This window comes from Papilio machaon, chromosome 8 (genome assembly GCF_912999745.1).
Source record: "Papilio machaon chromosome 8, ilPapMach1.1, whole genome shotgun sequence".
Lineage (NCBI taxonomy): Eukaryota > Metazoa > Arthropoda > Insecta > Lepidoptera > Papilionidae > Papilio > Papilio machaon.
The window spans coordinates 4,552,251-4,578,093 of NC_059993.1; the positions used below are offsets into that span (position 1 = coordinate 4,552,251).

At 31.6% G+C, this 25,843-nt stretch overlaps 1 protein-coding gene and 1 non-coding gene across 14 annotated transcripts in view; one reads left to right on the forward strand and one right to left on the reverse strand.

Annotated features, from left to right (window-relative positions):
* LOC106720771 (glutamate-gated chloride channel) overlaps nucleotides 1-19,994 on the forward strand; it is a 30,610-nt gene extending 10,616 nt beyond the window's left edge. The window contains exons 2-16 of one of the 13 annotated variants that reach the window (XM_045679142.1): nucleotides 6,502-6,591; nucleotides 9,693-9,791; nucleotides 10,916-11,004; nucleotides 11,984-12,048; nucleotides 12,159-12,311; nucleotides 12,475-12,625; nucleotides 13,051-13,191; nucleotides 13,680-13,754; nucleotides 14,339-14,491; nucleotides 14,729-14,881; nucleotides 15,744-15,958; nucleotides 16,702-16,752; nucleotides 18,492-18,554; nucleotides 18,861-18,983; nucleotides 19,235-19,994. In XM_045679142.1, coding sequence (XP_045535098.1) covers nucleotides 6,502-6,591; nucleotides 9,693-9,791; nucleotides 10,916-11,004; nucleotides 11,984-12,048; nucleotides 12,159-12,311; nucleotides 12,475-12,625; nucleotides 13,051-13,191; nucleotides 13,680-13,754; nucleotides 14,339-14,491; nucleotides 14,729-14,881; nucleotides 15,744-15,958; nucleotides 16,702-16,752; nucleotides 18,492-18,554; nucleotides 18,861-18,983; nucleotides 19,235-19,381 — 1,768 coding nt within the window. In that variant the 3' untranslated portion in view covers nucleotides 19,382-19,994. The remainder of the gene's footprint in view (nucleotides 1-6,501; nucleotides 6,592-9,692; nucleotides 9,792-10,915; nucleotides 11,005-11,983; nucleotides 12,049-12,158; nucleotides 12,312-12,474; nucleotides 12,626-13,050; nucleotides 13,192-13,679; nucleotides 13,755-14,338; nucleotides 14,492-14,728; nucleotides 14,882-15,743; nucleotides 15,959-16,701; nucleotides 16,753-18,491; nucleotides 18,555-18,860; nucleotides 18,984-19,234) is intronic. The other 12 variants (XM_045679143.1, XM_045679144.1, XM_045679148.1 and 9 more) reach the window with 12 other exon arrangements.
* A 5,352-nt stretch (nucleotides 19,995-25,346) lies between these two features.
* LOC123721213 lies at nucleotides 25,347-25,456 on the reverse strand. Its single transcript, XR_006756180.1, has one exon. It is a non-coding gene; the product is annotated as a U6 spliceosomal RNA (small nuclear RNA).
* Between the last annotated feature and the right edge of the window lie 387 nt (nucleotides 25,457-25,843).

Genomic DNA, 25,843 nt, shown 5'->3' on the forward strand with positions numbered 1-25,843 from the left:
AAGTTTAGTATATAATATAACAAAAAGTAACATTTAGAATAGTAGGGTAAACAAACTAATCACATCGTCTACATAAGTACACAAGACTGCTTCACTTAAAAGCCAACGCGCCCATCGGTCGGCCGCACAAAATAAATCACAAGCTTCATTTAACCCACTTTCAGCGCTTAAGCTATAGACGTAACACATATTAAAACAATATTTCTCATACAGTATTCAAACAACTACAAAACACTAATTTATTTAGTTAAAAGGAGTATCTTTTTCTTTTGAAATAACACTTCATGTTTGTAACCACAGCATTATTGTTATTTTATTCCAAGAAAGTTAAAACATTTCAGAGCACGCATATCTGCTTAATTAATGCAAAATAAAATACCATTTTTCATGAATCAAGCTCATTAAAGAACTTTATAACTAAGTTGTCTTGAAAGTTAAAATTATTACAGTCATTATAACGAAACTAAAACGATTTCAACTTCATGTCGAAGACAGTTAATGTTAAACGGCAAAATTATTCAGAATTTATTATAAATCTTTTTTCTTGGTTTACAGTATTTTTTGTAGTAATAGCTCGTAGCATGTAGCTATTAGCACGTAGCTCGTAGCATATAGCATATAGCTACGAAGCCAAACATTTCTATCATATCTTTACCAAAATTCCAAATGCAAAATATACAAATAAAGAATTTCCTTGTAATGTTTAACACCGATTTTTTTGTACATTTTAAACAAGAAATTGAAGAAAACCCTCTTTTTTTTAAAAAGAAGTGCATGTAATTTATGTTTTATACAACGACCTCTACGACTGAAAACAAATGTTTGCTGTAATTACTTAAACAAAAGTTGTATGCCTCTGACAATGATCAACGATGTTTAATTATTTTTAATAACCCCGGTGGCCATTGTTAAGGAATAGTTTTATTTCTAAATTTACATTTCCCTTGTCTTTCTTGCACCAACTATAATTAGAAAATAATAAAGAAAATAATTTTTGATATCCAAAAATACAGTGAATTAAATTACTTTAAAATAAAACTACGCAAATCTTATAGATGAAAAATAATATTATATCATACTCTATAAACATAATATTTAATAAACCTTAACCACATTTCCTCATTATTAAGTCAAAAAAATCACAACCGAAATAATTACCCAAATCTAATATGTAACTCGTAAACAAGTGTAATTATTTCTAAAGCTGTTATATATTTTGAACCTTGAGAAGTTGATAAAGTTTTACCGGTCACGACATTCTATTAAATTGCCATGATATTAATGGCAAACTTTGTGATGCAATCTGCCACGGAGTTTGCTGCAAGCTGGCGGCAGATAAATAGATAGCTCGATATTAGTAAGTTGTCGTTTACTTTAACTTTAACGTCATGTATTGTATATTATTAGTGATATAAATGAACATAAAGTTCACAAGGCATATTGAGTTAACTTAGAATAGTGGAAATTACTATCTCTTTTTATCCTAAAAATTGGAAAAGAAATAACTACTGCTACTACTATTAATATTAACAATAATAAGTATGACACTGTTAGCTACTATATTATTTATTGACCAAGTTATTGAATGAAGAATTTTAAATCATCGTTCCTCGTATGTATTGCAAAGGATTGGAACAAGTTCACAATGTCAGTTTTTCCGTCCAAGTTTGACATGGGAGAGCCTGAATAGAGTAAATAGGCATTTATTAAGCGAGCGTGTACCATCTTTCGACAACGTCATCACTTAACATCAGGTGACATCGTGGTCAAGCGCTGGATTATTAAATTAAAATAAAATTGCCTTGCTTTAATACTTCCAATTCCATAAATACGCGGTCGCCAATTTGATATTCTTCTCCCTTTCCTTTTTCTACGACTGTTTAGTGACCTAGTTCCTTTCAATCAGACCAATCATTTCGTGCTTAAATTTACTTCAGATAAATAAATCTACCATTTTATGAGAAATAAAACGCACGCAAACGCCGCCACTTCTTTCAATAAAAATGCCTTGTTACCAATGACATTGCTATGTAGGTTAACTTAGGATAATCTAATGAAGCCATTGTAAACTCAAGAAAAGTCTATCTCGATATGATTAAGACGTTATGCACAAGTTTTATTTACACTCCAGCGCGTTCTACTTTTATTGGATTCAACCTTGAAAATAAGTTAATCCGCCCTTGTAGGCATTGTGTCACCTTAACTAGAAAAAGAAGCGGCCTGGAACAAACTTGTAAGAAACTTTTATTTGAATTATTAAATTGTATAAAAAGTTACAGAGGTTGTTTAAGTTATACAAGTAAGGAAATTAATTTGCTTAAACTTTCGTGAGAAATTATCATAATACTAATTAACTAATTATGAATGTCGGTGCCATCACCAGACGATCGATCATACATGAGTTAAGCCGTTCTTAATTAATTTTAGCGAAGAAAACATTTAACTCTAGACTCAACGAAATGCATTTTTCATTATATCGTTCAGCTTAAAGCTAAAAACTAATGTACTTTCTAAACAACTATAATTGACATTTTAAAACGAAATTCTAAAACAAAGCACTTTTACTTATTCATTTTAATACCAGAAAAAAGAGCTTACAAATTTAAAAACTAAGATATAATAAGTACGGCTTATTCCCATGAGAATTAAGACACGAATATTATTTGCTTTTACAATGGCGTCAGGGAGTAGAATATCGAATGATAATTTAAATTTACGCTTTAACGTGTATTAACGTCATTGTATATCAATTTTATTCTTTAATTAAGCAAAGGCAAATTTAAATATCTTAACGTATGATTAAAATAAATTTGAATTGAAATGCGTTGAATATAAATGTTATCATTTCAAGAATCCTTATTAAATTTTAATTAATTTTATAGCATTTTGATCACAAGTTTCGTTAACACCGAATTCGTGTAAAATTAAATGTAGAACAAATGTTATCCTAAGCTTTACGGAGTGCGCAAACGTTTTATTATATTTGCTGAAGCTTAAAGCGTTCGAATGTTGTTTCGGAATAATTGCGGTCTGCCTGTTTTTTTAAAAAGTTTAACGGAGCATAAATTTTTGGGTTTAGTAATTTCCGAGAAATTTACATTGCGAGCAACGAAACGTGTTTTATATTGAGATGTTTTTTAGAAATAAAAATATTTAATTACTATATATAACCAATAAATGTTGAAATGTAAATATGAAGACCATATAAAAAAGATCATAATATACTTTGCTAGATTTTTTATAAACAATAATACCATTTAAGGGTAAATTCAAAGAAATAATATCATGAAAGAAAATATTAGCGGTTCACGCTTACTAATAGCTGACAGACGCCCCATTTTCAGGGTTATTTAGATCGCGGAAACACTAAATGAGCAGAAACATCAGGAACAAATGAACGTCGACACGCAACATAACATAAATATAAACATATCAAGTTCCTGACCAAAAGAAACATAGGATAGCATTCTGCAAGTCACTGTTAGTTTTATTCTGCTTACTTTGTAGGTCGTACTATTTAATTCCAAGAAAGGATAATATAATCCTTCAATTTATCTTAAACATAAGTTTAATATTTTTTTCGTTTGTTGTTGAGTGTTGGTCGTAGTACGAAATCCTAGTCAGGCAACATCCAAAAGTGAACAGAACTTGCGAGTGCTGTCTAATTGTTCCACCTCGCAAAAATCGGTTAAAATAGGGAGAACTGACCGCCAACGTTCGCTTATTGGAGAGGCACCGCAAGAAGAAGAAGAAGAATCTTTATTTTAATTCAATATAATTATCATGATGATATTAGATAAAAGTTGTCTACGCGCATACGTGAATAATGATAGAATTATGGAAAATACGTTTCGTAGTACGTTAGTTAGTTCGTACGGTAGTTTCGTAGCACGTACGTTACTACGCCACAAGTTTCATTTCTTCGGAATAGACATATTTTATGAAAATAAATTTTGTTTTTTGAAACTAAACAATATACAAAGGTTAAAATTTTATGACTTATAGAAGATCAGTATTATGTGAGTAATTGGTCAAGCTCCAGCGAATTGGCTATACTAGTTCTTGAGAATTTAGTATTCTAATAGGTTGATTATTATAGTATAACGTAATATGAGCATGTTTTATACACTAATATAGAAAATAAAATATAATACAACACAAAACATAATGTTAGCGTTGAAATATAAAATGTTCATGTTGTATAAACCGTATATTTCATAGAAGCCTAGGTAGATAGTTAAATTGTATATTTCTAAAGCAATGTTAGTTAAAGTCAGTGTGTCATTGCGGACTTATAAAAGTCAAGCATACAATGGACGTTCATTAGCAACGTTATGAAGGTAATTGACCCAATACAGTTTAATTCAACATATGAGTATAGTCACGTTACTATCAAAATAACATTAATATTTTAATATTTAATATAAATTTGCAAGATTTTGTATATAATGTCTATGAATTTTGCTTGACTTTCGCTATAAAATAATGTTGATGTTGTGAAAACTGTCACGTCATAGAAGTTATTTGCGGGGTGTCAAAACTTGTTCCTTTCGGCTTTACGACAGACGTAAAAACAAAGTTTTAGGCGCCTCTGAGAGCGTGACAAGCAATGTAAACGTGATAGAAGTCTCTAATGCCTGTTAACTAAGAACTTTAATTTACTTTCTGCCTCACTTAGAGTCATATAAACAGGCCTTAATTAAAAATTTTCATACTAAATCTACATTAAATTTCGCCCCTAATGACCATTGAACTACGGTTCTGTTACAACACAAAATGGTACATGGAACCAAATAGTTTAACGCCTCTGAAGTGTCAATAAAATCGAAATCCAGTTAGAGTTATCAAGTACAGTCGAGTCTGGACAATCGAGAAACCTCTGAAAGCGATAATCATTGTCTAGTTCCTACGGAAGACCACCTAAAGCGAGAAAAAAGGGTTAGAGAAAAACCTTTATATCGCGGTCACTTGGAGCCTCACATATCTAGGTTCGACTGTACTTAATTAGATACACGAAATTATTATAAAACAATGGTATACGTATTTATTTTTATGAACAAAAAAAATTGTATCCTAAGGTTTTGTATATTTTTTCCGGTATTACATTGCATAGGATAAACTCGTGAGAGTTTACTTAAGGCAATATATTTTAACTGTTCACTCCAAAATACAGCTATAATTCAGCCTTCTTTGTTACAGCAAAGAGTTTTATGACCGTTGTAGGAATGTATCTAGGTAGAGGAAAACATTGCAGAAAATAAAAATCACCGAACCGTACTATAATTTTCTGTATACATATTTTATAATTGAAATTTGTACGTCAAATTCAGCCTTTTGTAAAATAAATTCAGACGTATCCATTTCCACTTGATTGGATGAAGAAAGACAACATTGAGATCATTTTTTTTAAAATTATGAGTCTTAGAAGTCTTGGAATTGGTATTTACTATTGTAGGTGTCTTAAATAAGTTGGCAAAATTGGCGATTGAAATTGATTCTTAGATTTGTACGAAAATTAATTATTTATAAATTTAAAACAATGGATTTCGAAAAGTTTTAATTGTTACAAAGCTTTCATTGTTTAAGAAGCTTAAAAGTATAATGGAAACAGACTTAATCACATTTCAACCTCATTTGTACAAGTTATTGTTCTTAAAAACGAGGACAATTTTCCAAAGGTTTCAAACAAAACCGACATTAGCATAACCGTCTTAGGGTGGCAGCGAACCGCCCGCAACCTTTTATTTCCTCGCATAAACATTTTTGTTTAATAACAGAAGCGACGGAAATTTTATGAACTCAATCTCCCGCGTAGCAAAAAAGAAAAGCAAAATATTTTATATTTATATTACATAATATTCCAAAGTATTCTTACTGACTTATTAACCCTTATAAGTTCGTGACTTACATACATAGCTACATTTTGAAACAATACTTAGTTTTTATTAGACATAATTATGAGAAATAAACATGGATGTAATTTAAATATAATACATAAAAACAAAAAAAATTGTCATTAAAAGGTGTCCCTTTAGGCAAGGCTCTGAAGATACTGGTAACGTTCCCCCTTTGAATGGCTAGACTAATTCTTTGTCCGAGTTAGCTGTCAGCTCTTCGGTCTCCTGTGATGTCGACTAACCTTTTATTTCATTTTACTATGCATAAAGTATAATAAGTTCTGATAACTTGGGTGGTCTAGAATTTTTAAAAATAATGTGCTTTTAAATTCTGTCGTTGTCTTAAAAGAAAACATTGAGGACGGAGGACGAAAACATCCTACGATCATCGAGATCGATTCTAAAATTAATTTAAGTACTTTGTTTAAAACGGAGTACAAAAGATATTCGATTAATAGAAAAGATAATTTTCCCTGTCACTGCTTTCTTTAGATCGGTCAAATTTTAACCAAATAAATGTAAATTAATAACACTGCAGATAAATAAAAAATGTTTGGTGATTGAATAATGATTTCGGCAGATAACGTGTTAACTTACTTTGCAGAACGCTGCGACATGTGGCGGCGGATGCTGAGGTCGTGGACGAGTTAATCATCTCTCCACATGCCGACAACACTCTGCAGTCAGCAGAAAGGTACCTACGTACACAATCATAATTATTCCAATTTATATCATTTCTTAGAGCTGTAAACGTCTACAACTACGAATTAAGTAACATTGGATCGATTAAAATGTTAACGAGTTTGTTATCTTTACTTACACTTATTAATAGTGCGAAAGTTAATAAATATATTTCAACTAACTTTAAACTTACAAAATTTATTTAATTTCAATGAAGAATAATAATTTTTATTTATGCTCTTATATTTATTAAACTTGAATTTACAGAATAGAAATACAATACTTGTAGTATATCTCTGTTATTTTGCTGTTTTATAAAATTCACTTAGGCATGAGGCAAGTTTCCATTCAATTGTTAAAGTTGATAAAGTGGTTCGAGTCGGCGAGGTCCCCAGGGCCGGTCGCATGCGAATTGACCCCTACTACCCGTCAATCTAATAACAATGGTTTATATATGAGATCATATCAACTACGACGTAAACAGTATTCTAAAACTAACAAACTTATTATTATTTCAGTGTCTTTTACCGTTGAAATAATTTTTTCCTCCCCATAGAAAATTAGTGGCTGCCAACAATAACATAGAAAATAATAAAAAAGATATATATTAGGTCCTTACATATGAAATTGGCGTTTTGTATGGGAGGAACAAAAAGTCGAATATTTTTTAATATAATATATTTAATTAATCAAAGTATGAACCATTATTTTCTATGCACTTTTGCCATCTCATAGGTAGTTCATTGATCCCTTTACTAAAAAAACCAGTCGGACGGGAATCAATAAAATCTTTGAAGGCGATTTGGACTGCCCCATCGGAGTTGAATTTTTTCCCTTGCAAGAAGTTATCCAAATTTCGAAAAAAATGGTAATCTGTTGGAGTAAGGTCCGGGGAGTACGGAGGATGTCTTAGACTTTCCAATTGAAGCTCTTCTAATTTAGTAGCCGTCTGTTGCGCAGTGTGTGGTCTAGCGTTGTCGTGAAGCAGCAGTGGCGTGGAGCGATTGACCAGCCTAGGTTGTTTAGCCGCTAGCTTTTCCATCATGGTTTGCAATTGCTGACAATAGACATCAGCCGTAATAGTCTGGCCAGATTTGAGAAAACTGTAATGAACAATACCGGCACTAGTCCACCAAACGCTTACAAGTAACTTTTTTGGGGTTAATTTTCGCTTGGGGCAGGATTTGGCTGGCTGGCCAGGATCCAACCATTGCGCTGAGCGCTTCCGATTATCGTAAAGAACCCATTTTTCATCACAGGTAATGATTCGGTTTAAAATACCTTCATTATTGTGCCGGTTTAGTAATGTAACGCAACAGTCGACGCGCGTTTGCCGGTTTGCTTCAGTCAATTCGTGAGGTACCCACCTTTCAAGCTTTTTAATCTTCCCAATTTGCTTCAAGTGAATTAAAACAGTTTTATCACTAACATCGCAGCCTGCAGCTAACTCGGACGTGGTTTGCGATGGATCCGCTTCCACAATAGCAACTCTTCATTATCAACTTGAGTCTCAGGCCGTCCACGGCGCTTGTTCTGCAGATCGAAATTTCCAGAACGAAAACGTTGGAACCAAAAACGAACTGTTTTCTTTTGCAACACGACCGCCATACACATCATTCACCCTTCGAGTCGTTTCCGCAGCACTAGTGCCACGGCGGAACTCGTACTCGTAAATAATGCGATATTTTAAGTTTTCCATTTTGTAAAATGAGTGACGCAAACAGAAAAAAACAGAAGAAAAAAAAACAAATGAATGACGGTCATCGAACCACAAATACATGAGTCTATAGCTGTACAAATTTGAATTTGGAATTCCTTACCAAAGAGGAGAAATTCGTGATTAAAGTGGCCAGTACGAAAAACGCCAATTTCATATGTAAGGACCTAATATATATATATTTACCATCTCTTCGGTATGTTTGATATTGTGAAGATGGAATAGCGCAGCACTAGTTTATAACTTTATTGACGTCATAAAAATTAGATTGGTTAGAAAAAAACTAGGCCATGTTTTCAGTTGAACAGCAAAAAGTATCATGTTCCAAGCTGTCCTTGCCTCACGCCATACATTCGTGTATTACTCTGTTTTACCACTAAAACAGAACTTTTTAAAAATTACCTATGCATTCTAACTCGACATTGACTAAAACACGCTAAACTTGTGTTGTTATAAAAATATTTATAATTCGTAATTACAATTACCGTTTTTATGAATTGCAGGATTTTACAATTAAATATTTAACTTACACAACGATTTTAACTACACTAATATATCGTTGTACTAATATACACTAATGTAACGTTGAAAAATTGTATTAATTGGTTTATTTTATATTTATACCATCAAGAGATGGTATATGTTTCTCACACCATTGGATTTGACACAATGTTGCTACTTTATTAAATAATAAATAACCATGGTGTAAATTGTACATTCCAATTTACAATTATATATATTTTTATTTTTATTTTTTATTTTATTTATTTTTTATTTTTAACTATATATATACATATATATAGTTTGTATTTGCAGATCTACGTTCAAAATATAATTTAATAATATTTTTAAATAAAGTCGAAGGAAAACAAAACACAGTCATAACTTTTACGAAATACATTAATAATTGTCATTTTTAAGTCAAGGCAGAACCTTTTTCCCGGGATCTGCAGGGAATATTGGATATTTTCATAGTTGATCGGTTTGGGCTTTACCGTCGGAATTCCGTTTTTATCAGCGGTATCGTACTTTTCGGTTAAAATCTTATATAACATAGCCAGAATCGACGTAAGACGTAAGACGGATGGCATTATTATAATAATGAAGTCGCTTCTTTGAAATTTTCATTTTAAATTATAGGTAACCACAAAAAAAAGTTATGAAATTGGGATAGATAAATCACACATAGGTATATATAATGTTTTCAAAAATGAACGACGGAATATTAAACTACATTTGATTTGATTGTGAATAACTAGACATCAATGTGTATGGGTTATTGAACTTTTTGGTCATTAAGCGAGACGATTTATTTTACAAACATGCCATAGTAAGGAGTATGGCATACTTCATTGTATAACGTCTGTAAGTTAATAAGAGGCCTTATTATTTTTCAGATGTCCTAATATGGGTTGGTCATGCGTGGTGGCACGCGCCGTGGCCTTTGTACTGATGCTGAGCGGCGCGTCTCAAGTCTCCGCGCTCACCTCCGACATGTAAGCATGTAATCACAGATTAAATAATAGACAAGACAAGACAATTATGGATTTGCGTGTATCATAATATAGCAACATAGTTCATCATAGACGTAACTTTTGTAAATTTCAAATATTTTGAATTAAGAACATGATGCTCAAATATATAGACGTGCGATTATTATGTCATGTTAGCTGGACTAGGGACGCGCCTTGCCATTCTCGGAATATCCTACTAAAATTTCAGTCAAAATCTGAGGAACATACCACCAATGTATATTATATAGAGTTTCAGATTGTTGGTTAAAATATAAGTAATTTAAGTGAAACATTTTTAGAAGTGTTATCCAACAGTGGCAATAGATAACAAAGCGGGCGATGAATCAGGTGCGGGGTGCGCTGGTGCGGCGACGCGCATGTAACACGACTTTAGCCCGTAGCTTCTAGCCTTTTGTACCCGCGCTGCCTGACCATTAACCACCTTGCTTACTCAGTCATCATGTTGAAAAACAGTCACATCGGTTAAGACTTACTACTCAACCTTACTAGATTATCGGGTTGGCACCTTTTGACCATTTTTTAAAATATTATTGTTTTTTGACTGTCTGTCATAATTAATACGCAGGTTCCGAACCTCGGTTGTAAATGTCAAACGGTTGCACACCATTTTGACTTTGTTAAATTTTACCAGTTCCCAGCTCATTAAATACTCGATTAGCTAATTGATATTTGATCTAATAATCAACTAAAATAGCTAACTATAAATATAAACTAATATTAAAATTAATTAATTCATTCAAATTTCAGTATTTTCGTACTTCACTGAAACTAAAATAGTAATTTTTAAAAGTATATTAAGACTGTAACACTGATTGTACAACAAATTTGCAAGATTTGTAACAACATGTGTGCTCATAATCTGTCGAATGTTGTCATAAAATCTTTTATCGTATTTCGATATAGTTCTAACACCAGCGAGCGTTATTAAGTCTTGGCTCTGAGATATTATTTCTATATCTCTATTTAATCTCTAATCTAATACGAGCAATCAACACTCTTGAATTTAATAGTTTCCATAAAAGAGATAAAGATATTTTCTAAAAATATTATTAACAAATAAAAACATAATTATGTTACTATTGCAGCTTTGCAGCGGGCAAGTCGGACAAAGAGATACTGGACAATCTACTGAAAAACTCCCGCTATGACAAAAGACTGCTTCCACCAGTAGATGGTAAATATAGTAACAATATCGCTTATAACGTATCGTGTAGAAAAACAACAACATAAATACATTAGTAAAGTTTGTAAGATCTCTGTGAGTGCAGGAAAAAGTTCGAAGTATTTATGTGTGGTATTAGAATTTGGGATATAACATTGCAGATCCAGATTTTTGTTGTGGTTTGACATCGCCCAATGACAGTTTGACGAACGATAAAGTCGGACTGTCGTCGCTCCGGCCGCGGTCACACAATCGCGGTGTGTTGTGTTTTATGTTTTTGAAAAGAGAAATTCTTTTAGTGTTTACTATCACTGCAACTTTTACTGCACATAACTCGAATGATACTTGTTACGAATATTTTATAGCAACTGTAGATACAGATATCTTGCTTTTGATAATTCTTGCATAATCCACAATCACTTGTCTTTTTGTCAGCACTATTTTGATGTTGTATGTAGACGCAGCACACTTTTATTATTTCATTTCTAATAACGTTTGATATCTTAAAAACAAAAACGAAACGTACCTTTTCAATTTGCGAATAAAAAAGTTTTTTTTTTTTTAATAAAATAAGTTTGTGTTTTTTATAAACGCTTTACAAACATGTGATTTTCTCTTTTCATAAACAAAAACGCAAATTAAAAAATTGTTTGAATTTACAAATGTCGAATTCAATTATTTTCTTACATTATCAATTCAACAAAAAGAATATATTGCATTATCTTGAAAGTGCTCGCAATTTGAGCAATTTTTGACCTTCTCACCAACATTTTTTTCTTATTTTCAGTTTGTATAATCTTCAATAAAGCATGAATAAAAAAACATTTCAACGCTATGTGTGACTCTTTTTAAAGCCAATTATTATTTCAACATTGTGTTGCATTTAATTTTAATTAATCCCTTCTTAATTCCCTCTTTATTTTGTTAAAAGATTGGTAAGGTAAAGTAAAATATTATGAAGTCTGTACCATATTTCTATGTTCATTTTCAGGTGTCCTCACCGTTAATGTTAGCGTGCTACTTCTTAGTTTAGCATCTCCAGACGAATCTAGCCTTGTAAGTTGATTATCTCCCCCTTAATCTTTCTGCAGAAACTTTTTGCTTAGCTTTGTTTGTGACCTGTTTTCATTTTTAGTTATTATTAATGACATGTTTGATACTTTCAGAAATACGAAGTTGAGTTCCTTCTTCAACAGCAGTGGTACGATCCCCGACTGCGATACTCAAACCAGTCTCACTACGACTTTTTAAATGCCATCCATCACCATGAAGACATCTGGTTGCCGGACACTTATTTTATAATGCACGGTGACTTCAAGGTTAGAAAACACAATAAAATTAAGGATGACAAATAGTTTACTAGATTATTCAGTGTCATGAATGTAAACTAAAGTAGTTTAATATACGCTTATAAATCAATGATATTGTTTCGTAATACATCAATGTTTAAACATATCATTTTAGTGTTTTATTATATTTCAGGATCCAATAATACCCATGCACTTCGCATTGAGAATTTACCGCAATGGTACAATCAACTATTTAATGCGACGGCATCTTATTTTGTCCTGTCAGGGGCGGCTCAACATATTTCCATTTGATGACCCATTGTGTTCATTTGCTTTAGAAAGTAGTGAGTAAAATTTCATGATTATTATCAAGTAAAATGTGCATGTAAAATGTACATGAATTAACAAACTTAGCAGGTAGTTAGTGATAATTTTAAATTTAAAAATGATTGTAACTCTATGAATAAAATACTGCAAATATATTTAGATACAAAGCCTAAACTTAACTAAATGTATAACTGAATAATAAAGAATGTTGTTAGTATAACGCCATCTTATTACATTTGATAACAGATTATATTTAATATACGCGTAGTCTTAGAATTAGGTTTAGATAAGATAGTTAAAAAGGTAAACACAGGAGCACGAATATCTTGAAATGAATTTAGATTGATATATTTCCAACTGAAGATCCAAGAATTTAAATCGTAAAATTATCTAAACATAACGCTTTGAAGTCATCATTTTTAAATGTTTACTTTAATTCCAGTATCGTACGAGCAATCTGCCATCACTTACGTGTGGAAGAATGATGAAGATACTTTAAGAAAGTCTCCGTCGCTAACAACCCTCAATGCGTATCTCATTCAAAACCAAACCATTCCCTGTCCTATTAAGGCGAGCTGGAGAGGTAAAGTACCGTTTTTAAGCTTTAATAACAAAAACAGTTGCTTACACAACATCCTAAATTTTATTTTTTATTATTTTTATCTCCTAGTAATTTAGTATATTCATCCCATGACCTTTTACTTTTGTTTAAAGCACACACTTATACTTTGCACAAGGAAGGAGAAAAGGATAATTTGTTAACTTAGACATTCTAATTAACTCTTTTCAGCTTGGTCTTGATTTGTGTCACAGGTTGATTTGTTAACTTCATTATTTGTTTGAGTAGTAACGTGAGAGCTAGTTGTGTGTTAGGCGTTTGATTGTTTAACGGCTTTACCATAAAGTTTATTGAGGAATCAGCTAAAAGAATTGTTATTTCATCCGCATGGTAGCAAGTTATCGTAGTAATTTTCATCAGTAACACTAGTCTAGTGTCTTGTTGCTATTTAATTGTTTCAAAATAATAATGTAGAATAGATTGTAAGAATCTGTTAACGTCTTTGCAAGCAGCTGACGGTATTTCACTTTACGAGGACGATGAAGAGCTGACATGTAATCTTTGCCAGAGACGCTTTGAGGAGCAAGGTACTTGAACAGCATTGGACAAAACACATTCTGTCCGATGCGGAAATTTTAAAAAATAATCTTTTCACCGCTTATGTGTGAGTAAATGCGCTGTTGTGTGATTTAAAAATAAATAGCGTAAAACTAAAACTGGCAAAAAGATTATACTTCAGTATGTACCAGTGCTGTTCCATTAATCACTCTCATGGACATTCCAACTTATTAAAAAAAATTATCATCTGTCTTAGTGATTCCTATGCACGATGTTGTGTCATTGCACGTGGTATAGTTTGTCTGTTTGTTTATTAAAAGGTAAAATTGACACTTAGGAGTATGCGCTCGAGAATACTGAAGAAACACAACACGCGTTACTCTTACATACGGAATGTTGATTATTTGATTTTAATATCTATTAGTTTTTGTGTAGTTTTTGTACATAGCAATAACTTTCCGTTGTACAAGGCCACTGAACGGAGTTATTTGGAATTAGTTTCTTTGACTACGATAAATATTTTTTTAAATACACCACTATAATTTCTAAATTTAGCAATTTTTTGACAACATTAGCCCGTTTTCCAACTTTACGTTAAATTATAACTTCACAGGTAACTACAGCTGTCTAAAGGTGGATCTAATTTTCACCAGAGACCGAGCGTTCTACTTTACCACAGTGTTTATTCCTGGAATAATTCTGGTGACCTCCTCTTTCATCACATTCTGGCTGGAATGGAACGCTGTGCCGGCCCGTTCCATGATAGGTAAAATGGCCGGCGATATCAATGTTCTCGGTCTTGCATATTGAATCTCTACTCTCTGTCTGTCGCTCTCTTTCTGTTTAGATGTGGCTGGGGCTGTAAACATGACACGCTAATCCTTTCCTTTTGCAGGTTATCCTCACCTTACTATTGACAGTATACGTTCACTGTCAACGATCACTCGCGGCGTAGTTTTACTATATTTTCACATTTTATTTAGATAATGCTTAATATTTTTAGGTAATTACAGCTGTCTGAAAGTGGATCTCATCTTCACGCGAGATAGATCATTTTACTTTACCACAGTTTTCATTCCGGGAATTATTTTGGTGACATCATCCTTTATCACTTTTTGGCTGGAATGGAATGCAGTGCCCGCTAGAGTAATGATAGGTTGGTCTATCTTTTTTGTTGCGAGTTTTTTGTTTTACTCATAAGAATAGTATAAAATTCATCAAATTCCATTATTATTAATGATACGTTAAATTACTTCAACGTATCATTATGCCCATAATAATTATTCTAACTTGACATAATCATGATCTACTTGTTACTTTCTTTAACGCTTCCTTGTTGTTAGTTTTAATACTATTTTTGTAAATGCAAAAATTTCAAATAATCTTCTTGCATGGATTTTAAATGTCAGCACATTTTAACAAGTTTAATAGGTTCGTTATAATCTTAAATCAATAACCGTGGGATTCTGATACCTAAATCTCCATTTATAACATACTAGCTTTTACCCGCGACTCCGTCCGCGCGGAATAAAAAATAGAAAACGGGGTAAAAATTATCCTATGTCCGTTTCCTGGTTTTAAGCTACCTGTCCACCAATTTTCAGTCAAATTGATTCAGCCGTTCTTGAGTTATAAATAGTGTAACTAACACGACTTTCTTTTATATATATAGATTGTTATGGCTGTTTTGTCAAAGATAATGACAGGTATGACGATATGTTTTATATAGAGCTTTTGGTTTTAGAAACCCACGGTTAAACGTGCAAAACTTTCCGTCTAATAAAAGATCCAGCATATTACTTTCAATTGTTTAAGTTTTTTCTCGTGAATATAAAAAAAAATCAAATACTTTAAACGATATTTAAGTATAACACCACCGTTACCCATAAGTTTTCTTTATATCCTTATGAGTTACTTGGTCCTTCAACTAGTTGAATGTAATTATTAGGTGAAAAGTTCGGCATTTTTTTTTCGAACGCTTTAAAATGGTATTATAAAAATGTTTATCCGGAACACAGGCGTCACCACAATGTTGAACTTTTTCACAACGTCCAACGGTTTCCGATCAACATTGCCCGTCGTATCAAATCTCACAGCGATGAATGTGTGGGATGGAGTGTGTATGTGCTTCATCTACGCATCGCTACTAGAGTTTGTCTGCGTCAACTACGTAGGAAGAAAAAGGCCCCTACACAACGTCGTGTACCGACCCGGAGAAAATCCTGTCACCCAGGTAATACCTCTCGATGTCTTCTTATGTCTTTGTTAAATGTCTTATGGCAGTGCACTCTCTCAGCATTTGAAATAAAAAATCCCTAAACGGCTTAATTTAATCTGCAATCGATTAAACTTAATGTGCATATAATTTAACTGCTTTAAAATATTTTTAAAATGTTTAAAACCTTTGTAAATGTTCCTTTTCTTTTTGTCTTGTACATTTTAATTGTAATTTAAAATATCAATGTTATATGTTTTATGTTACATAATTTTTAAGGATACAACACTTTTAATGTTGCCAAAAAAAATAAGAGATTTAACTTAACTTGCATATTTTTTTCTCGGTGATCATTTATTACTTCTACTCTTTGCAATGTTTTCTCTTTATCACAAATTAGCATGTAACTAAATTTTCTTATTCACTTATTTAAAGCATGATCTGAATTATTTTTAAATGTGCATGATTTAATATTTACCTCCTCCTTGTCACAATACATCAGAAAGGAATCTGTTTTCATTAAAACACGTCACTAAAAATCTCTGACTATTTTGTGTGGCCATTTTTTTTTATTATTTTTTTTTTTGGGTTTTGAAAACAGAAAACATTGCAAAGAATTCGAGAAAAGAAAAAAATATTTTTTTTTAACGTTACATTTGTTGTATCTGGCCACAACAATATAGTCTGTGTTCACTGGAGTGCACCGGTATGGTAGAGCATTTGTCACGAGTGAACAAATCGTCTGTATAATGTGTTCACAGCGACTGCCCGCAGTTCTGAGCAGAATTGGCATTATACTGGCCAGCCCTTTGGTAAGAAACATTCGCCATTCTCGTTGGCACATTCCAGACTTGACACTGTTATATTTCTTATCTGTTATTATACTTTGTATATTTTTCTTAATCTGTATATTCGAGCGAATGGATCATTAAATCAATTAACAGATTATTTTATTTAATTAAATATTTTATTTATATATTACTAATATCAAATTAATGCACACCTTTATGTTATTTGTTTTCTAAAATGTCATTATCTTATAATGAATCTAAAAAAGCTTTATACGCCGATTTTTCAGGTTTTATGGTATTTCATATCGTTATTAATTAAAAACAGATTAGTATAGATAAGGACCTACTATTACATACCAAAAACAAAAGTTTTTTTTTATAGTATAAGGTGGCAAAACGAGCAAGTGGTCACCTGAATTCGCCAAAATGACGAAGTCTCCGCTGCCTATAAATATCCACATTTGTCGATGCGTTGCTTACTGTAATTCGACAGATTTTTATTAAATGACTTAACATTTATTCGTCTAGTTTCCTTCATAAATATTGTCGTTTAAAGAAACATAATTCTCTAACTAAATTTATAATAAGCATGCTCAATTTAAATTAAAAAACACTATTAAATTAAAGAAATAAAACAAACAAAACATATTATATAGTGCCCATCGCAAATATACAGATATAGCGAAACCCGAAATAACAATAAAGAAATATAACAGATTTCAGTATTTCAGTACCACATTCTTAAAATAACAAATATTGTATCTAGCATGCTGTAGTTTCGAGAACATGGATAGTTTTATTAACCAATGCCTTTAATTGGTGCAAGGTTACAGTGTATTGTAAAATTTTAAGTAGCGAAGATATTTTTAACTATTTGCTTTAACCGCACTGACAATTATACAATTTATTTTACGTTACATCAGGAATTTCGTCGTATTTTTGTCTATGCGATTGTTTAATTTTTTTATTTTTTTCTTCTAAATTATTGTTAACGTAAGTACTTAATTATTGGATATAAGTTCTTGCAGTTAAATTGTTTATCACAAAAATGTATTGTCCGACTGTAAACATAAGTAAGGGTAAGTTAAGGATAGTGGTTGTGCAAATCACCACCTTAACCAATTATTGAAATTATATTTAGTAATTATATTTAGTTTTATTCCCTAGTTTTACACTTGGACAATACAAATTAAACCTAATTTAGATATTTTTGCCAATCATCACGAGCTGTTCAAGAAAACTTGAAACTTTTTTGTACAGTATTTCCACATTTCTGTCTAACCCTACGTAACCATTGTTTTAATTTTATTCCCGTACTCCAATTGCATATAGTGCATGTTTAAATCAATACAAAACATCAAATATATATCATTAAATACGTCACTTCGGAAGACGCAAAGAGTTCCAGAAGTAAATACTAAATAAATACTACTATGTGTGAGTTAGTATTAACTTTAGGTAATAGTGGCACTACTGTACAAATCTATTATTATAGTAGTAGCATTTTAATATAGATTTTTAGCTTTAGCTTTAACTACAGTTTCTAAAAAAGCCGCCATAATAATACGTCTCAGTACTTCTTTGTTCATTTGTCAACGCCAAAACAAATTATAACTAATTGATTAGAGAATAACTCTTAGTTACTATGGATATTGAAGAGCTTAAGTCGTAACTCAGCGAAGCTTCTGCAGATCACGACAAAAAAAATAATTTTAAAAGTTGAGCTTCGCGTATATTATAGTATTATTTTCATTGATTAGGAGGCGATGGCATTCCTCCATTGGGCAAAGTCCGATCCGCCCGAGCCGGAGCCCGGCGGCGCTGTAAGTGACGTCACTGACTCTGACCACTCGCCCCGAGCATTAGCCAACTGCATTCCATCTTTGTTCTGTATCACAATAAACTAACGCATCATTTTCATTTCAATGCCTCTTCGGATCGTCACAGCCTGTAAGTAGCACATATTCTCACTACCATTAGACTATAAATGAATTTATAAGTACAACTGTTCTACAAAAATATCTAAATTTTTACATTACCATAGAAAAGTAGACTTCATTCCTCCCATTATAGAATTCACTAGATTTCTTAAAATTTTACAAACAATAGAAAAATTAATTTTACTGTAGCCGTTATCTCAGGGTGACAAAAAGCGTGAATCGACGGGCGCCGCTGACCTGGTGTCGTGCGCGACGTGCGCAGGCCCGCCCGGCTCCTGCACGCACGCCGCTAACAACGGCGGAGTGGCCGAGGTAAGACCACTTGCATTCAGTTATCACCAACACTAAAACCCACATAAAAACGCTTTAGTCACAAAAAATCTTTTCATTTCCCGTCTCATCGGCTTCTTACAAAGAGATTCAGTTCAACATTCGAATAACAATCGTAATTTCAGATTACACAACTCACACCAGTAATAGTTTTGTTATGTAGATTTCGTATTCGGATAGGAAGTATTTTTTGTTTCGCGGCCATCATTCATTTTCAAATTAATTTCTTTCAGCCATGTTTCGTCCAGGTCCGCAAAAAAGAGCCTCCGCACCCGATTCGCGTGGCGAAGACCATCGACGTGATCGCTCGCATCACCTTCCCCACTGCCTACGCGGTCTTTCTTATCTTCTTCTTCATTCACTACAAAGCCTTCTCTTAATGCCGCCTCTTCCGCTGCCCGCTGCAACTTGCTTTTATAAAGTGGACAATTTATAGTATCTACATATTTTGTATTTATTACTTTCGACACGGCTACGTAAGTATGAAGATAAGTTAAACCACACGCGATACCTAACCAGATATTTTTGATGAATTTCAATATTAAATAAGAAATTGTGATTGAACTCGTTTAAGATATGATATTTAAGTTAATAATATAGATTTAAGTGAAAATAATTTAGTGCAAAAGACTACAGTTGCAGCTTGTGTTGATGGATATGAAAATGCCTGAGATTTTTCTACGAGTTTTGAAATAGGTTTTAAATGTTCTTATCGATGGACGTTAAAAAAAAGGTGACGCTATGTGAATATGATTTAAGATAGACTAAAGAGGGATCAAAGACAAATATTAATGTATTATCAATTACATTGTGATGAATTAGACAAAGATAGACCAATAAGTCCAGAATGCGATAAAACCGTCATCGTAAATAACATTTAAAAAGAAATCTATTTCAAATCTTAAAACAGTCCAATTTTTATGAAAAATCTCTCATGCTCATAGATTTGAATAAAGAGTAGAAATATTACGTTATAAATTTTATATGCCATAGACAAATCACTTTAGATGTAGTAATTCATTCGATTTATAATCACGTTCGTTGTGATCTATCATTTCGTGTATTATTTAAAAGTTGTTTTATAGAAGTGAAGCTATATTTCAGAATGTATTCAATTAGTTGTAGTTTATAAAGCTCAAATGTAATAATATCTGTAAAGTCTTATATACATCTAATAGGACACAAGTTGATAAAGATTGCCACACAATTAATTTGTTATTCCCGTACTGTGTTGTTTAAACCAGAAATATCTACAATGCAAACGTTTTTTGTTACTAGATAAAAGTAGTTTTGACAAAGCAGTCCAAAGTTCATATCAAGCAAATTTCAATAACAATTTATAAGAGTTGAGTATTCAAAGAAGTAACAATTTATAAGTGTCATGTACGGTACAGCATCATATTGGATTGTGGATGTGAAACCAATGTAACTGCCAACACATACCTAATGTCCTGATATATTATATATAATTTTAGGTACTGTAGTTTGTAAGGGCCTTTCAAATGTAAAGATTTTTTTAGCAAGAATTATAATTCTACAGTATTTCACTTAGTATTGCGAATAAAAAAATCATCTCTTTTGAAGGTTTGGTTTTTTTTTTAATTATTTTGGTTTTTAATTAGTATATGAAATAACAATTGGTCTCATATATGGTTTATAAAATATTAACTTTGACTCATTAATGTATTATTTAAAAGAAGAACACAGATTTAATTATCAATGGAAACCTTACAAAATGTTTTATGTGGCTTTTAAGATGTTATAATCAGCAAAGACGTGTATGTTGTTATTAAAATTTATAATTTAGCATATGATTAAATTTAAGTGCATAACCTTAAAAAACCTCAAAAAAGGTTTTGTTTTGTTTCGTTTCAAACTTTTGTTAAGCAACTCTATCTCTGGATTACCTGTCAAAGGTTTGTTCTTTTATTTATTCATATATTCTACAAGTTACTATGATTTTATTAGATAAACATCATAATTTGTATAAGTCATAGCAAATAATAATATAGTGTTCAAAGCATTTGGAATTGCCGCTAAGGATGTCATAAACTGTTAAGATAAATACTTAGAATTACAACGTAAAGTACACATACAATCGGCATAAATCGGTATTTCTCTAGACACATGTGGTATGTGTTAACATATTATAAATAAAATCAAAAGAGCCGAAAACACACTTTGTAAACAGTTGGAAGTATTATGCCAACGAAATGCTGCGCAGAAAACGCCCCTGCAACTGTTTTCACCTTCCAACTCAGCCCTCGATTAGCAATAACAACTATTGGTATTGCTAATCGAAGATCTGCGCAGACAAGTGTTCGCAGCTTACGACGAACCGAAGCAAAGTTTGAATGTTTACATTTTTAGGGCACGATCGTAAATCTTTTTGTAATTAATTGTACTAACAACAATGAAATAAAAATTATTAAAGTGTTTGGCCTAAAAAGGCATTGTCATGAAATGTGGTAAGTGTGTTATTCCGAGTTAGCATCTCTATATGGGCAAACAGTTCATATTGCCAGTATCGTATTATAACTATATGTATTCATGTATTTATAATTCACATAAAACCATCGACTTATGCCTTTTGCTTAATACGCGGACCAAAGAGTCAACTGTTTCGGAAAGTAAAATTTATATTTAATAATAAATATATAGTATAGTTAATGGTATTATGTAAGAATACAACACGTCTTGGCTGTGCTTTGAACATAAATTGTATACCTTATGTATCGTAATTATGAATATGTATGTACCAATGATTTTGTTATGTACTTGTGTTAAGTGATTTATGTGTACGTATCTAATATACCGCTTTAATATATAATATTAAGTAATATGTATTTATATGCTTAGCTTTTTGTACGAAGAATGTCAGTAAAGTTATAAAGTACAAAAAAATATTCACATTTATAATAGAAAATATTAAAAACATCTCTTTGCGCGGAAATAAAAGAGAACTTTGAGATTCAAATTAAATTTATATTCTATAAGTGTAACTATTTTGAGTACAAAAAAATGCATGTATTGTTCACAAAATGAAAATGTTATGGTAAGTACAATGTTAAAACAAATCGTCATATAAATTCATCGAACAATTTAAAACTAATTCAGATTTATTTTAAAATTTTATCATCAGAAAAAGTATTATCTAGTAGAGCGAAGCTCCAGCGCAGCGCCAAACATTATTTATTAAATCTTACGTTTAACGAGCTATGTTCAGAATCTATTTCAAAGTTTATCATATTATATTGTTACCTTTAATAGAATAGAAATCATTCCCTTATGTTAAAAAAGTGATAATATACTTTAATCGATGTTGTTTTATATATTATCTATGTATTCGAGAGTAAGATTATAAACATATCATTCGCTTTATAAGAAATAAATAACAAAATTATATTGCTATAATATGTTGAAATTCTCTTAAATATATTTAAGTTCTATATTAAATTGTTATTCTAGTTAAAGTATACATGAATACACCATAAACATCTCCTTAAAGACAAAAAATATAGCAAAATTAATATGAATATGTATTTGTGATACATTTTTGAATGTTAACAACAGAAGGTAAGTTTGCTTACCTTTTAAAACCTTATGCCTGGTTTACATTATACAAGTACAGTAGGATAGTAGCGCTGGCCTGCCATGGACTGTACTAGCGTCAGTTTTTATACCACCGCTGATATTGAGGATACTGTTACTGTACTGGCATGATTTAAACCAGGCATTATGTTAAAATGTTTAATTCTGTTTTTTCAAAATGAATACATATAACATAATATAATGTAAATAGTCATAACATAGGCGAAATGTTTTTCAGTTTTTTTTATATGTATATTGTTTTAAATTCATAAGCTAATTTGAGTAATTTTTTGAATCCTAAAAATTGCCTTAAAATTTTTATATAGTGTTCATATTATAAGATTTTAGGAATTTATGTAATTATTTTAATTCACATTATTAAATTGATAAGATAAAACATTTTAAATAACTTAATATTGTTACTTTTTTGTTATTAGACAATTTAATTATTGTTTAATTCAGAACATTTGAGTGAATTGTTAGGCGAGGGACACAAAACGTAATTTTCGTATCAAATTTGTTTGGCTGTCCGTCCCGTAGTAAATAATGTTAACCATTGAATTTTCTATAAAATTACAATAGACTGTTTTAATTCCAGCGTATGGCTTACATTTTTAATAAAAGAAGTTAACAAAAGTAAAATTATAAAGCTTTTACGCCTTGTAAAACTTTTGTAAACGTTTTTGCTTATGTTTTAAATTAGTATATAATATATTAAAACGATAATATATTATTATGTACCGATTCATATTTCAGACGTATTACCTCACACAGATTCGATTAAGAGATCACTAAAAAAGCCCCTTAGTGTAGATTACGTATCGATGAGCTAATATTTAACTGATTGTTTAAGTGATTGAGTACACTATTAAAAACGCAAGTTATTTAACTAGATCTCACTGAATATTAGTAGAAAAGAAAACTATTTGTTACATTAGTCAAGACAATTTTCATTTACATCTACCGTATCCTAATATATATCGTGATTAACGTTTATAGCATAAGCTGATGCAATCACGCGTGTTTTCTATGGTTTCTTAGATTATAGTTATAGGTTTGTACTGAGCTCACGGTTCCTTAGAAAAAATGAATTCAAAAGAAAAACATACTAAATGTTAATTTATGACAGTTATTGTAATTTTTTGATCAATAACATTCCCTTCGGACCTGTATTTAAGTCCGATAAGACAGTATTATGTGAAGTGTAGCCCCTTAAATGCCTAAACTTCTGTTTATTTGACTCAGCGAAAACTTCGTTAACATAGAAAAAAATTTAAAACTCAATTAAACTTTGTAAAAGTAAATATGTTTTTATCCCTTGGCTTGAAACTATTTACAAGCAGTAAAATATGACACGCGTGGTTTATGACGCACTCACCTATGCTCTCGTTTTTGGTACTACATCTCATGTTATTGTGCACGAGTAATACAATACTAGAGTGTTTTTCAGAATGAAATGGTTCAGTGAGCGTTATTATAATTCATAGCATAAGTAAAATAAGTACATTAAGCATCATTTAGATAAAACTTGAAAAGACATTAGTGAGATAGTATACACGCAGTAAAATCCTTAGAATCAATACCTACATTTGTTTTCTCAAACTTTCACATTTAATAATTGAGTTTCTATCTTTTTTTTGTATCTAAATCATGTTATCGGCACATACTTAGAAAGATTCCGTTATACAATTTTGTCATTTAGTGCAGCAAATTATCGCTGTTTCTATCAGCTTTTCATATAACATCAAAAACGAGTGTGGTTACCCTAGTATGTTGAAAACTAGTCTATATATTTTTTTATATAAATATTATAAAAGCAATGTATTATTATAAATTATAAATGAGCTAAGGAAATATGCGACAAGTAGAGCTTGCAATAGGATTCGTTATGTTATTTATGTAAAACATAACTATGCATAAAATTTCGATATATTGGAGTATAGCGGAAAACATTTTTGTTTAAATAATCCACGTTAATATGCCTAAGCAATGTAGTTTCGAGTGACCAAAGAAAAATGGGTGCAATGTGAAATTTAAAATTAATATGTTCTCATTTAATTTTTATTGGCACGCGTCGCCACTGTAAATAAAATTCGTAGGTAATGCGATCAAACGTTTGTATTACGGCATTGTAAATATTTTTATTGTAAAATTTATTAATTACAATTTTCAAATAATACACAAATTTTAACCATACGATATGTGTCTATTATTGACCCTCAATTTACCTTTTAAAACAACCAAAGGGGAACCAATTGACAAATTATTATTTGGAATGGAAAGTATATAGGTACAGTTATATCCTTTACAGTTCATACAATTTATTTAACTATAAATAAATGTAAGATTTCGGCGTTCATTTAGAATGAATCATATACTTCGGAATCGACTAGAAATTTAATCTTAGACTTGTTATGGTTCCCGTGCGTTCCTTGGAGATCCCGGAATCCTCTTCTATTGCACGTGAATTTAGCAACCAAGGTGGTTTAGTGGAACTAATCCCACGCAACCCTGCCCTGCCCCGAATTATGTCACTCAGCGCCCTCTCACGCCAAGGAAAATATTTTTAATTTGCCAATACCGAGGTTCTTTTTGTTTTTTTTTTTTGTATCGGGGAGAAATTGCTAACAAATTTATCCTGATCCTAAGAGGAACAAGATTATGTTGGGTTTACCCACTAAAACCCCCATCATAGGTGGCCATCCTCTAGTGTCACTACTTCGGCTGGGTATCACTGGTGGAACGCACCGGTGCAAAAATATGGAACGCTTCATGATTTTTGCGTGTCATCCTTGCGAAGTAGCCATGCTAATCTTCTCTGTATCGTTCCAAATGTAGTACATATATGTAATGCCGAAGCAAGTAATCTTTGTTATAACCAAAAGGAGGTGATGCATTAAGGTATGTATTGTTGATGATCCTATACTATGATGTAATAGAACAAACCTTGCCTAAAGGGACACCCTTTAATGACATATCTTAGTTTTTATGTATTATATTTAAATTAAATCCATTGAACAAATCTGTCATCTTGCATTTTTTTATCTTAGCTCAAGATTTTAAAAGCTGTATTTTGGCCGAAGGACATTTCAGTAAGACCGCGTTTGCTCTTTGGTTTGACCTAAGGAGATTTATGGGTTATGGTTATTTACGCCATTGTTATTTGGATTAAAGGCTTCGTAACCAGGCCATCAAAAACAAACTTTGTCATTATGACAGATTTTACTCTACAGTTTGACGTTTGATTTTTC